General features: G+C 38.5%; 1 protein-coding gene across 3 annotated transcripts in view; it reads left to right on the top strand.

The window, feature by feature from the left end:
• The window catches only part of scara5 (scavenger receptor class A, member 5 (putative)), a 78,330-nt gene that overhangs the window by 60,307 nt on the left and 3,066 nt on the right, over positions 1 to 14,957 (top strand). For all 3 annotated transcript variants that reach the window (XM_028605382.1, XM_028605383.1, XM_028605384.1), the window contains one exon: positions 9,975 to 10,163. In XM_028605382.1, coding sequence (XP_028461183.1) covers positions 9,975 to 10,163 — 189 coding nt within the window. The remainder of the gene's footprint in view (positions 1 to 9,974; positions 10,164 to 14,957) is intronic.

Below are 14,957 nucleotides of genomic sequence, written 5' to 3'. Positions count from 1 at the left end.
CCTCTGAATGCAGAGATATGCATATAAGGTAAATATCTAATTGTGTGGCTTTATTTATTTTGTGCAGTTTTAATCCATGCAGTTGTCATGGTTGTCGTCAGTTTATTATCAATGTGCACTGAAATGCACTTTGCACATGTATACTGTATATGTGTACTTATGTTTCAAAAAGATGACGTACATGTGTTGTCGAAGGCTATTTTTGAAAAATAAATTTGCTTGGTTTAAATTCTATAAAAGTGGGTCGCCACTTAATGACCATAGGGAAAATTTGGGTCACGGGGTAAGACCAGTTGAGAACCCCTGCTATAAGGAATCCCAAGTCTCTTGTTTGGTTGAGTGACTCTGTTAGGATAATTATTTATCAAAGAATGGACGAAATCACTGGAGTTCTCTTAAAAGTTTGTTTACTTGCAACAAGTAGACAGTTTTACAGCACTTCAGCATAAGTACAGAAAATGACTGAAGATTGTTCAAAACAGTGTCTTTTTAAAGGAGTTGGGAGTCAAGTTAGTTATTCGGTTCGTGCAATCAGTAGCTTTCTTCTTATCTCTGGTCAGGCGCGGCATCTCCTCCAAATTATGCGTTCTACCTTCAGGGATACATCCTGCGCTTTTTGCAAGGTCACTCAGCTTTGATTAACACATGAAAGACAGAAATACTAAAACAGCAGTTCGGATGCAAATGGCTTAACAAAGAAACTGAAGCAAAACCGTTCTAACAGACTCCCTTAATGTGCTGCTTTGAGAGATGACCACACATACATGCAGGCAGACCAGTACAGAGTCAGTTAATCCAGTGTGGTAAGCAGCAGTAAAGGGAACACAGTCTGCTGAAAATGAAGTGTTTTATAGACTTTATTGCGGGAAAACCACGTTGGAACCACTTATGTTACCGTAATATTCCCACTAATTAGTCTGGTAATAAACTCCTGTTTCAATTCCAGTTTTATCTTTTTCCAACTGTCATCTTCTCACATTAAACCCTTTTTACATGAACAACCGTAGAAAAAGTCTTTTATTTTTATGCTGCTTTGATAAACTGTAATTCAGCGACTCTCACAGTCACCGAAATCTAATGCACACTTTGAAAAATTAATTCGGAGTAATAAAGCTACAAAATTTGAAGCTTTTGCTCCATTTTATTCAGACTATTCACAGCTTCCTGTGGGCACTGGATGAACATTTAATAATCCCACTTATTTCCAAGATTCATTTCATTTGTGACATTAAAGCCTCACACGGCATCACTCACATTAATGTTGCTTTTAAACCTAAAGTCACTTTAATGATCTCTGTGGAGAAGAAAATGAATGACCTTAAAACAACTTTGTTTTCACAAAAAGTGTTTGAAAAAGCTAATTACACGAGCAATTACAAATCAAATACAATTACGCAGGTAAGTTATGTAAATAATCTACTGCTAACGTCTGCACAGTAAAGAAACACTGCTGTGACAGTTGGCAATATAAGGACGAAAATTTACGAGCTGATTACTTTTTGTGCCTCATATATCTCTGTCACACCAGATCTGCTTTTCTTTTCAGAGTAATCTCACGGTTTCCGACACACGATGAAGAACCACATGGCTTAGTGTACATCAAAAGGACTTAAAAACCCATTATACATATACATGTGTCCTGTGAGGGTAAGCTGAAACCTCGTACAAAACCACCAATCTGGGTTCAGGTAGAAAAAAAACCCATTAATGACCTCCAAAACCACACACATTTAATTTTTTGTTTTTCTTTCTTTGTTACATCATGATGGTTGTTCACATGCTGACATCAAATAGACTTGAACACTCGACCATCTGAATGCTGTTTCCGCCCGTTAAAGGACAAAGACTTGCATCATTTACAAGACACAGATTTCGAGGTTTCAGAGGAGGACAGGCAGACTGAGAACACATGTTTTTGGCTGTCAGAAATATCGCATCACAGCACTTTTCTTGTCACACACCTCATGTGGCAGACTTATTGTTTGATGCATGACTCGGATCTTTTTACGCTTCAAAGCATACAGAGCATACCTGTATGATCGCTTACCCGAACGAGCACCAGAACGAGTGACCCAAGACCGCTGAAGTTTAGTCTGTGTGAAAAGTGCGCATTAGTCCACACATGTTGGGTATTGACACAAAATCAACCTGCCATACAGGATGTTATGTCACTGAAAGAATCCGATCTTTAGATCTTTTGAAAGCTTTAGCAGCACAAAAAAAAGAGTATTTCTGAGTTATAAAAAAAGAAGCAAATGGATCCCAGATTGTAGTAATTTGTGAGATTTAGAGACAGAGTGAACACTTTTCTTCTATTTTACTTACTTTTTCATATTTCAGATTTCTCTGATGTGCATGTTCCTTGTGTTTTGTCTCCGTATTTATGTCAGTGCAGTAGCATACCATGTAAAGTGTATAAACTGCTAAGCTCCATTTTGGCTGCAAACCAGTATTGCTAAATCCTGCTCCCTTACTTACCGTTGCGGCATCTGTCACGCTTTTCGTTCTTACACGGCACATGTACAGTTTTCAAGGGGGGTCCGGCAAGATGGCCCCGTCAAAAGACGTGTTCTACGGATGTAAATATCATAAAATGTACTGTATCACTTAGGTTTGATTTTTAGGCTAAAAACATGAAATATGTCCAACATTAGTTGAGGATAAAGTCCAACAATTTGACTGTTATAATTCCTGGGAGACATATCCCCATGTGTATGTATCTTGTATAAAAACACCAAATTATTCATTTTGGGGTAATTTTGTGTAATTTTCACTTGACAGTTGACATATTACAAGAGAGATTGGAAGCGATGCACACACACACAACCACATACACACATCACTATCCTTTAGAGCTGACAGTTTGATCTCGAGAGTCCGACTTTAAGTGTTGTGGGTTTAACGTTTGACAGGTTGTTTTTTCAGTTACAGGGATCCAAATATAAATGATTTCAGCTTCGTACTTGTGAAAAATCATCATGTTTTTATGTTTATGTGAAGCCAAGCTAAAAAGCGGTGTTCAAGGAACATGCCGACTTATTGGGACTTTAGCTTATTCACCGTATCCCCCAGAGTTAGATAAGTCCATACATACCCTTCTCATCTCCGTGCGTGTTGTAACTCTGTCCAATGGCCCCACCGGTAGCCTAGCTTAGCACAGATCCTGGAGGTAACTGGTTCCAACTAGCCTACTGCTCCGAATAAGTGACAAAATAACAAGGTCACATGAGACACAGCCATCTTCTAACCGTATATAAACTGGGAACTATATTCTCAGAAAGGCGAAGCATTTCTACTCTCTGCTCGGGGCTTCTCAGGTGCTGCAAGCATATCACTCCACCCAAGTAACAGAAGTAGCAGTGCTTTGCCTTTCTGAGAATATAGTTCCCAGTTTATAAACGGTTAGAAGATGGCTGTGTCTCATGTGACCATGTTATTTGTACACGCTATGGCTCTACAAATCAAAACATGTAAATAGGAACATGTTGGTGTTATTTTGTCACTTATTCGGAGCGGTAGGCTAGTTGGAACCAGTTACCTCCAGGAACTGTGCTAGGCTAGGCTACCGGTGGGGCCGTCGGATAGAGTTACAACACGCACGGAGATGAGAAGGGTATGTAACTCTGGGGGTTACGGTGAATAAGCTAAAGTCCCAATAAGTCGGCGTGGTCCTTTAAGGAAAAACTCAAGAGCAGCACAACTCATTTGACATACGTGAAGAAGCTACGGTGGGGACCTTGATGAATTACACAGGAGCATTTAATGAACACTCAATTGAGGAAAGAATTTAGGCAGGTAGTACAGTTTAACCACAGTGTGTTATTGTGTCATGCCGTCCCAACTCTCTAAAGTTCCTGTCTTCTTGAAGGTGTATTTAAACTCATGCTGCAGGCGTTAAGTTCAGCTGAACCTTCAATGTAAACAAAGATATTGCATGCGCCTGAACACAGGTGCTGAAGCCTAGTTCAGCCTGTCTCCCTCAAGCAATATATATTTACTTTCTACTCTTCAGTTCTCATGTCTGTTGAAAGACCCCCTGCATATTTATGTAAATTTTATTTGCCGAATTCAATTATGTGCTGGAACAGAACAACCCAGCTCCCACACAGTGTAGTTTAATCAAATTTTATTCATTTGTTTCACACACACACACAGTTAAGCAAACACACATGCAGAAATCCCCATGCTGAGAACACTTTAAAACGGTGAGAGTGAGTCAGTCTTTTACTTTTATTTTACAATTCTATCTGCAGAATCACATCCAGTTTGACCCTTTCATGAGGTTAATTTTAGTGAGCTCATTTTGTCACCATTGGACGGAGCCAGGCTAGTTTTTTCCCCCTGCCTCCAGTCTTTATGCTAAGCTAAGCTATACCGTTGCTGGCTGAAGCCATATATTTACCAAACAGATATGAGGGTGGTATCAATCTTTTCTTCTATAATTTCAGCAAGAAAGAGAAAAAGCATATTTCCCAGACACTCATTCATTTGTATGTTACGACAGATTTTGAGTGCGCATGTACGCTGTCCAAGAAAATCTAATTAGAAGAAAACTAATTATGCCAAACCAAACGAAAAGACAATGCAAGAGTCAAAAGAAGAAAACCCACAATAACGTCTGAGATTTAAGAAAATGTTCTGAACAGATGGAGCTGGTTAACTGTTGTCCTGAAGCCATTCAGCCCTGCCCAGTCCAGACCCTTCCTGCCTGCCAGATAGACATTAGTAATGTGCAATTGCTCTATGTTCTGGCCTTCTTCAGGTATTGACAGTGTAGTGCTGTAGCCCCCCCCCCCCCCCCAGCCCTTAGGCCTCGGAGGCTTGAACCACTTGGACAAGCGCCAACACTTGGAGCTCGCTCGTTTAAGTTTTCCCTGGACAAAAACAGTCATTATATTTCATGAACAGGAATGGTACAAGTCTTTTGTCCAAATTAGTGAGTTTATAGTGAACCACTTTGTTGGCTGTCCAACATGAGAGCTGTCGGACTGTGCAGAGACAATAAAACACCATGATTCTTGACTTATTGCTTAAAGAAGTATTTCTTTTGATTGCGTATACTTTTCTTCTTTTTGACTCAGGAAAACTTAACTTAACTATGAAACTTAAGGTCTTAGTTATTAGTTGAATTCAGCTTTTTAAGGCTTATTTTTCTTTTAACAGCTGAATATATATATATATATATATATATATATATATATATATATATATATATATATATATATATATATATATCCAAAATTAAACCCAGAAAACATTTTCACCAAACAATGTACTGCCCTTAGCTACTGATGCTACGCCTGTTAAGCTTGCTGCTCTCGAACAGGGACGTCACTAGGCTTGAAAGACGGGGGGGGGGGGGGAGACTATGCAAAACTTTTCCTTGCAAAATCTTACTTACAAACGTTATTCTAATGTTAGCTTTTAGATACATCAAAGCTGCATGGGGGGAATGTACTTAGGCCAGACTGTGCTCCTGCTGAGTTATTCTGTAGGCTATGACTTAAATGCTATCCATCTGCTCGTGAAAATGTGTGATAAAGTAATACCATACCTAATTCCTCTCTCTATTAGATAAGTTGCAGGTTAAAATAAGACAATTTAATTACACTAATTACTGTTCATGGTAGAGTAGTTGAATCAGTGTCATGTCAACTCCCAAAATGCCTGATTTTGCGGCAGCTTTTGTAAAAAATTGCGATAAAAGTTGCTATGTCTTTGGTATTTTTGTTGCAATGAAGTTGCGAGAGACTGAAAATTGCACAAAAAAATGTTTCAATTTTTTTTGTAAACTTCTTTAAAACTAAAAAAATAAACTTGTTTTGGGGAGAATAAAACTATTCTGGGCTGAGTTTTCCTAGTAACCTTACTAAAAAGGCTCAGGATGCTGCAAATGTTGGTATAATATAAAAATGGCTGGCAGCGCACTGATAGGACATGAACTACTACGACTATCATTTGAAGTCACTATTCCTTATCTTTAAAGTGACTATTATTGCCTCTGTTCATCACATCCCCAACCGGCACCGTCAGACACCGCCTACCAAGAGCCTGGGTCTGTCCGAGGTTTCTTCCTAAAAGGGAGTTTTTCCTCGCCACTGTCGCTCTGCTTGCTTTTGGGGGAATTATTAGAATTGTTGGGGCTTTGTAAATTATAGAGTGTGGTCTATAGAGATCCTGGCCTGGTATGGGACACACATTCATATGGTTGGATAAAGTACTAATTGGACTTTAACTTATCATTTAGGTCATCGTGTATGTCTCATCTCCGGTTTTTCCTGCATCCACCGTGTGTGTTTGTGTGTGTGTGCGCGCATCAGAGTCACATACTGACGCTAAGTCTGGCACGTGGGACTTCTGTGATTGGTTGAAGTCGTGGGAAACTCTAGTTATTGGTAATAATTTCAGTGAAGTTGATGTGATTGGTTAAAATTGCGAGTCGAACCGAATTCACGGTGATTCGTTGAAATTGCGTTGTGATCGAGACATCGCAAATTCCTGGAGGGACTGATATGTATGTATGTATGTATGTATGCTCATGTATAGCCTAGCCTACAACATCTACATAGTTGTTTAATTTATTACAGCAAATGAATGCAGAAAGTTAAGTTGGTCAGAATATAGCATATATAATAAATATCATAAAATAATTTAGTTTAGGCTATGCCTTAGTGCCTAGACCTGCCAACAAATGCCTGTTGTTAGAAGAAAACAAAACACCCCACATTTTTTAGCCCTGTAGACCAGTGGTTCTCAAACTTGTTGACATCAAGGACCCCTAAACTGACAGAAACTAGACCACAGACCCCCATTTGATTAGATTTTGTCCAAGGGTCCCCATCTGATAGGGTTTTTGCTTTTAGATGTTTTATTACAGAAAGTCTATGAATGAGTCTATATATTAATCTTTGAAACATTGTGTTAATTATGGATGGAATTATAGTGAAAATAAGTTAATTCACATTTTGCTGGGGAACCTCCTCAAAGATCCCTGGGGGTCCTGGACCACACTTTGAGAACCATTGCGGCAGACCACTAATGTTATGACCTCAATCAAGCAACTTCCCTCAGAATCAGCTGCCCTGCCAAACTCCTGCTTCTCTCTCTCTCTCTCTCTCTCTCTTTCTCTCTCTCTCTTTCTCCCTCTCTCTCAAAATATCTTCCAGTATCCATCTGCTCAATAAATTGAAGTATATGACGGTACAATAACATTAACAGGGACACTAGGAAATTTAGTTTTCAGTGACAACATTCTGTGGGGACTGATATTGTTTTTAATACTATAGAGTTAGCATGCTATATTAATGGCAATGAATAGAGAACTTCGGATAGCTAACTAGGTTAGTTATTTCTTGTATTTCACTCATTCACTCTAGCTAGACTATTGTTTACCATAGCCAGCTAAAATATCCCTTTATCTTTACCTCAAAAACTTAGCTAAAGTTAAGCAAGTAAAAGTCATTAACAACTTACAATGTCATTCTGTATCACTCGCTGTGTGTGCACTAGCAAGTTCAGACCAAAGAAAGACACCAACGAGACAAGACGGGACGGTGTATCATCTTCATAGCCATCGACTCTTTGTACTTCTGTCTATCTTTCAACTTTCCAGCTTTTTTGTAGCTGGATACATTATTTGTTGTTTCTAAATATGAATTTGGATAACGTTAGCGATAGTGAGATGCTTGCTACAGTTGCATTTTGAGTGATAAATCGGCGAAAACATTTTATTTCTCAGATTTACTGCTTTGTTTTAATGCCGGCAGGCGTTCTTTTCTCTTCAGTCGCTCTCTACCTTGCTAGTCCACATACCGTTACGTGCGTCTCGTGCGTACCGTCTCTGCCTTTTCCATCAGCTGACAGTTTGTGAAATATAAATAAAACAGACAGACTGCAGTGCACGAAAACACAAACCGATGCATGGTGAAGGAAGATTGATTCAAAGTAGAGTGCACTGTAAAAAAAAGAAATTAAAGCAACACTATGTAACTTTTAGCTTCAGCTGTAGTTCCAATGAGACAACCTGTAGGGCTAAAAGTTACATAGTGTTGCTTTAATTTTTTTTCAATTTTTTTTTATTTAAACAGAAGATTCCTGTGCAAGGGGACCCAAATGTGCACTTGATGGCTATATATGTAGTATTATGCTAAAAACAATTAGATCAACTACAGTTACCTTACCTTGCTCCTGGAAATATCACTACGTTAGCGTTTACATAATTTAGCACAATGGTGATTTTGCCTATGACCCAAGAATGAAAGCCCTTGTATTTGCAGTATTACGAACTGGGTGTCTGTGGCTACATTCCAAGGAAAAATATTTTTGTCTGGTGGTTCATTTAAGGACATTTAAAAGTAACGTATCCTGTTCCAAAAAGTAGTTATTAGACATATTAATTACTGTGATACTTCTTCATCTTCATGCCAGCAGAGTCTTCCAATCGTAACCCAACTTCATAGGAATTCAAAAAAGGACTTTTTTGTATTTGAGGAGTGAACAAATAGTTTCAGCATCTGTTTCAGGTAATTGAGTATTCAATAACTCATTCCTTGTTGAAAACTAAGTATGTGCTTTTGTAGCACTCTTTAGAGCAAAAAAGGAGCAACAAGGTTGAAAGTACATCTTAATTTCTGGTTTTAATTTGCTGGGTTTCAGCAAGAATATGATACAAATATGTGCAGCAGATATAATGTTATGGTAGGTATTAAATTATGATGGGCTAGTGAGTGCAAAGTACATGAATGTCTAATGAGAGTTAAATGGTACACAGTTGAAATTTATGATGGTCTGATGAGACTAATATCCTATCTGGATAATGTGTCCAGCTCTACTGTCCAGCACTTTGTCAACAGTCCGTCAGCGAGCATGTCTTAAGACCGGGGATAGTGTAGCTGTGTGTGTGTGTGTGTGTGTGTGTGTGTGTGTGTTTACCTCTGTTTCTCATTCTCGCTCTGAAAGGTGATAAATCAAGTCAATTATACGAGTACAGCTGCTGCATAGTTTCATGAATACAAGATGTACTGTGGATCCATGAAGCCTCTACTGATACAAACACACACACACACACACACACACATACTTCATTGTGAGTGTAATGTAGGTAAGTTATTGAGCAAGGCACTCCAATCCTGAATCCAGCACATTGGCTCAAACAGAAAACTGTAGAGTTTATTTTCAGGTTGTAGAGTTTGTATAAGTTATTATATTTTAGTGTTAAATTGTTTTTTTATCTACACTTTATTAAAACCAGGTATTGTTATATTTGGTTTGTAGAACCCATACAAAAAGCAAAACAACAAGTTATGGATGACTATTTTGTTACCGGGACCAACTTCCTGGAGTTTTGTCCAACAAGGTGACTGGATAAATGTGTGCAGATGCATGTATGCATCAAAGAAGGAAGTTGTGAATTTCAAAATCCGTCAACCTGTACGCTGTCAATTTCACGAGGCTATAGGTCTTTATGCTCAGATGATGGTCATTAATCGCTGAAAAATTACTTTTGGATGGAACATCAATCCCAAATTTGTGTAACCCCAAACTTTTACAAGGGGGTTCACATAAGAGGAAGAGAGAAAAAGTTCCGCACTCAAGATTCATTTTATTTCTTTTTTTCTTTTTGAATCAAAGACTATTTCTGTGGTTTCCGTTGCAGCTGAAAACAACCTATTCATCTCCGTTTGTTTTTATATCAGTTTGATTTACAGGGCTTCATTAAACTAATAAACACTCACAATGGAAATAATCTGCACAGTGTGAGTTCAAATCCATGCCAACAAGCGGCGGATAAAAGAGAGTCGTGTGTTCTTTTAATGTAGTCGTGATGGAATGAATAATAATGTCTCAATATTTCTGCACATTATGGAACATGATGCTGTTTGCTGCAAAACATTTTATTGCATGGAGACTCTGCAAACACATTAAATTAATTAAATTAAAACACTGTTATTAAGGGATGCTTGTGTGTGTTGCAGTGGAGGAGACCCTGGTGCGGCTGGTGAACGGGTCAGGTCCTCATGAAGGTCGTGTGGAGGTTTTCCATGAACGCCGCTGGGGGACGGTGTGTGACGACGTCTGGGACAAGAAGGATGGAGACGTGGTGTGTAGGATGCTTGGATACCGAGGAGCTGCTGACGTTCATAAGACCGGACGCTTTGGACAGGGTATGAGATGGTCGACACACACACACTTGTAAAAAAAAAAAAAAATTGTTGTTTCACCGTTGCATTTTTCTGGTTTGCTTTCCTGCCAACCATGCAGCCATTTGGTTTGAGCGTATGTCGGTATGATTATGTGCTCACAAAGACTTGCTCTAGATAATCGATCTATCATAGGTAACATTTAATTGTTCTTTTTTTTGTCAACTTTTTTTGCCACGGAGGCTCAGATTAATATTCTAAATGCCTGACAGTATACAAACACAGACATTGAAAAAAACATTATTTTTATATTTCATGCACACAATGCAGCTCAAAGTGAGAGTCTGCTATTTCTTTGTTCTTTTTTTTCAATTGTATAAGATAACAGATAATGTGAATTTGGTTGATTCGTTTAGTAAAAAGGGAGCTGTTTGGTCTCAGATATGTAAATAAATATCTTTACATTTGTCCACAAGTAACAAGAGACAAAATTGTCCCTACTTAGAACTACATTTAGGCAACTGTTTTTACATTTCTGCATACTTGCAAGGATCCATGAGCGTCCATGCAACATACATTTTGCCACACTGCTCATGGCTGCAAAGATGAACTTTATGACCTCGTAGACTTTATACGTCTACAAGTGTGTTCTGTATCAGAGCTTTTAATTATGCACAGATAATGTTTAGTTTGTGAGTTTCATTTAAAAAAACAGGCACAAGATTTTCACTGTGATCATGTATCTCAGGGAAGTTTGTAGTTTCTGTGGATTTTTGTACCATACAGACATGAACAGAAACCAAACGCTCCCTGGATATTAAGAAGTTAAAACATGGTAAAACTTAGGTAAATGGATCAGCTGTATTAAAACACAATACCACTATTAACTACAATAATACAAGGATGAATAGATATTCTGATTTTAAGCTCATTATTTATGGATCAGCAGTCATTTTGTGGAATAAAGAACATCTCAATCATGGCAGGAAACCTTTAAAGTAAAACTTTGTTGGCCCACAGCACATATGAATGGTGAAGTTCACTGATGGAAGTAGTTCTGATTTTTAATAACTGCATTTTTTTAGCTGGTCTGTGGTTTTACCTGGACAGTGCCCTAAAATGAAATGCTGCAGGGAAGGTTTTATGGGGAAAGGCATGTAAGCCAGATGTCGTCAAGAAAGAGTCTCAGAGGGCATATCTATCTCTGTCTCTCTCTCTCTCCATTTTATTTCATTCACCAAGTCAGCCTTACATCATTCAGAGTCTCTGTCCAAGCAGAGTTGTTACCAATAAGTTTGGAAAATTGTGGGGAAACATGCCTTTGTTCCAAGGGACAACCTCCAGACAACAGCAGTGACTAACATAATGGCTGGATTCAATTTAAAAAGAAATCTGGAATTCAAATATATTTCAGGACATCTTTTAAGGCATTTCTCAGACACAGATTTGCCTCTGCCTTCCAACTATTGGATACATTAACTAAGTTGTGTCTAAATCTAATTATTTCCCCCTGAAAATATGTATTTGTACACGACACAGCATCATTTGACAGACCTTTTTGTCTAGAGTAACTTGTATTTTTTGTTGTACATACACATTGGAAGCAATATGGTTATTCAAGGCAACATCCTTGCTGCACAGCAACCTGAGGTACAAACTGAGCTACAAAATCAGGATTGCAACCAAGTCAGGGACAAAAAACCCAAATGAAATAATAAAATCCAGCATCTCAAATGATTGTAATGTATATAAGATCCTTCACCAGTCCTCCAGAACACCAGAGAAGCAAGAAAGACTGCATTAATAATCTCATATCAGAAGCAAAAGAAATAAAAAATAACTGCAGAATATTTTGCACAAACACAAACAAGTGCAGATTCGTATTGTGTTATAAATATCTACTCATTAGCACAAAGTGATGCATCTATGGATATCTGTCCAAATGCAATCATAACTTGTGCTTTTCAGTAATATATGAAGCAAAACATTGAATCATTTTGACTCAACTCACTTTTACTCCTTGTTGGTACTTTTCTATACTTTTTACATGACAGTCTCACCACAAGGTCCAATGGGTATCACACAACCAATGTTCTTTCTTTAAATTTCTTTATAGATGTATGTATCTTGTATTTTGATGTGCTTTATGCATTTTAATGTGGCTATGTTTAATTTTTTTTTTTTTTACTGTTTAAAAGCCCTTCTTGGGACGGGCATTGGAAACTAGCAATAGCTATAAATGCTGCGATGCTGTACATTGGATATTTGTTGCACAAATGTCTATGTCGTAGCATCTGTCTCTATTTCAAATAAACTGGAGGGAACAAAAAAGATTAACACATTAACAATCTGTACAGCATACGACACCATCTGTCCTTAGACCTTCGGATTGCAAAAGGAAAAAATAAAAAATAATAACTTTAACAGGGAAAAATGGAAGAAAGCTCAGGTAGAGCAAGTGAGGAGGTATCCCTCTTCCTGGACAGACAGACATGCAACAGAATAAAGATGTATGAAAAATAGTAGTTTTCTCTGCCTAGGTGAACAATTATTTCTATCTCCCATGACTAGAAACAAAAGAACAGTTTGTCCGACCTTATATTCAGTGAGGAGACACAGACACCAACCCCTTTAAGGAGACAGTTACAGACGTTAGACAAATTTCCCAGACTGACTGAATTTCTGCAGATAGAGAGGGTTGTTTTTTGTCAGCACACTCTTTCAAATGGCCTTTTAATCTTTCAAATCCCTCTGAAATGAATTGACTCTTTTTCTAAATCATCTTTGGGTGTTCCCTTAAAATCCCACAAAGTGTGTTTGAAGATCCAACACTTAGTTGTGAGAAGTGTCATAAGTTTTGAGCGAGCGGTCCGACCCTCCGGTCTGTAAAAGTGTGTTGAGATCCAGAGTAAACAGTTTAAAGGTCCGTGTCCATTAAAGCAAACCCTGAGAAGGCACAGCAGCTGAACAGCTGGGGCTCATGTATCCCGGGTGCATACCTCATTTCCATCCTGTGCACGGCTGCATGGTGACGCCTGGTGTTTCATGCTGCTTTGAAGATGTCAAATCTGCAGCCAGTTTCGCTGTTGTTATGTTACGTTGGGAAGCAGAGCAGGAATGTTGGAAACAAGATATTTGTTAATGCAACGTTTGACCTGATTTTACAGAAATATGCATTGTTTGTGGAAAAAAGAAATAATTTACATCTCCTTGTCCTGGAAGAAGGAAGAGGTTTGTTGTTTTTTTATTATTCAAATGTAGGGTCTAAGGATACTGAGTGCCGTATGTTTTACAGATTGTAAAGTCCTTTGAAGCACATTTTTGATTTGGGATTGTAAACATAATTGACCTGAGTCAACCTACAGTTTATTAGTCTGGGTTTCAATGAAGAGTTTATGTGTCCAATGATGATTTAAAGTCTTAAAAACTTCTAACTCCAGTTGCTCTAATTGAGCTCTAATGTGGTGAAAAACACAAAAACAAGCCAAGTTGAAACTGGCAGGAATAGAAACAAACCAGTTCCCAAACCTTAGTCAGCATTTTTAGGGAACATGTGTCATACAGTATAATCTTTCAAACACAAAAACACACATATCCTCAAATCTCAGCACAATGTGTGCTGAGATTTGTTTCTGCAAAAATAAAATCAGCTTTTTTACTAAGAATCGCTGTGTTATCGTTATCTTACAATGAGCCCTTCATATCTACATAGGGAGTGGGTCCTCTTTCACGAAATCCGCCATGTTGCACTGCCATGTTTCCACAGTAGCCCAAAACGGGGGGTGAGGGAAGGGCTACTATATCCCACACGCTTCTCTTTTAAAATGTCCTGAGACTTAGGGCCCTATCTTGCACCCGGCGCAGCACAGCACAAAGCCCAACACAAGTGTCTTTGCTAGTTTAAGACCGACATAGTTGTAAATTTCCCGTCCAGCACCCACGTCGTGCAAATGCACCTGCGCCCATCTGTGCGCCCATGGGGTTTATCGGTGTTTTAAGCCCCCAACGTCTCCTTCCAGGCAGCGCTGCCTTAAAGGCACTAGGATTAGGCTATGGTTATGCTTATGGTTATGCTTATGGTTATGGTTATGGCACTATGTTTGTTACACACGAAGGGACGCGACAGCAGCACACAAACATGCAAAAGATTACAAATAAAAATATTACCATGTGAAATAGTATTATGATACGATCTGCTCGCACGCTTTCACTTCACGTAAAAACTGATCAGTTTGTTCTCCTGAAAATCTCTCCTTCCTGTTTAGCAAATCCGCCCTTAATAATAGCAATGCGCCAAGGTACAAACGCACCTGGCTTTTACAGGGAATGGGAGATGACACTCTGATTGGTTTATTGCATGTTACGCCCAAAACACACCTATGATTAATTAAGACGCTAAGTACAACCCTTTTGAACCATGCGCCTGGTGCACGGACCCTTTTTTTCACAGTTAAACTAGCAAAAGTGGATTCGTACGCACCCTAAACGCAGCTGCGCCAGGCGCTTCCCACCGTGCGCATAGATTGTTAAAATAAGGCCCTGAGTGTTACGATTACTTTAATTAGTTTATATAGATAAATAATGTACAGTGCAACTCCCTTCTATTGTTTAAAGATATAAAAAAATATAAAATACATTTTCAAATCATGAATTTATCACATGTGATACACAGCAGGAGATTACAGTAAACCGTAACGCTGGGATAGTATAAACATTAAAATGCCTAATATATTTGAGAAAAGAAGGCTGTAACACTTAGTTTTGGTTTCCTTTGCCATAATCAGTATTGACTAAAGAACGTTGCAACCTCTTGTTCTG

Source organism: Perca flavescens, chromosome 18, assembly GCF_004354835.1.
Source record: "Perca flavescens isolate YP-PL-M2 chromosome 18, PFLA_1.0, whole genome shotgun sequence".
Taxonomy (NCBI): Eukaryota; Metazoa; Chordata; class Actinopteri; order Perciformes; family Percidae; genus Perca; species Perca flavescens.
This window is presented reverse-complemented; position numbering and strand designations above follow the sequence as displayed.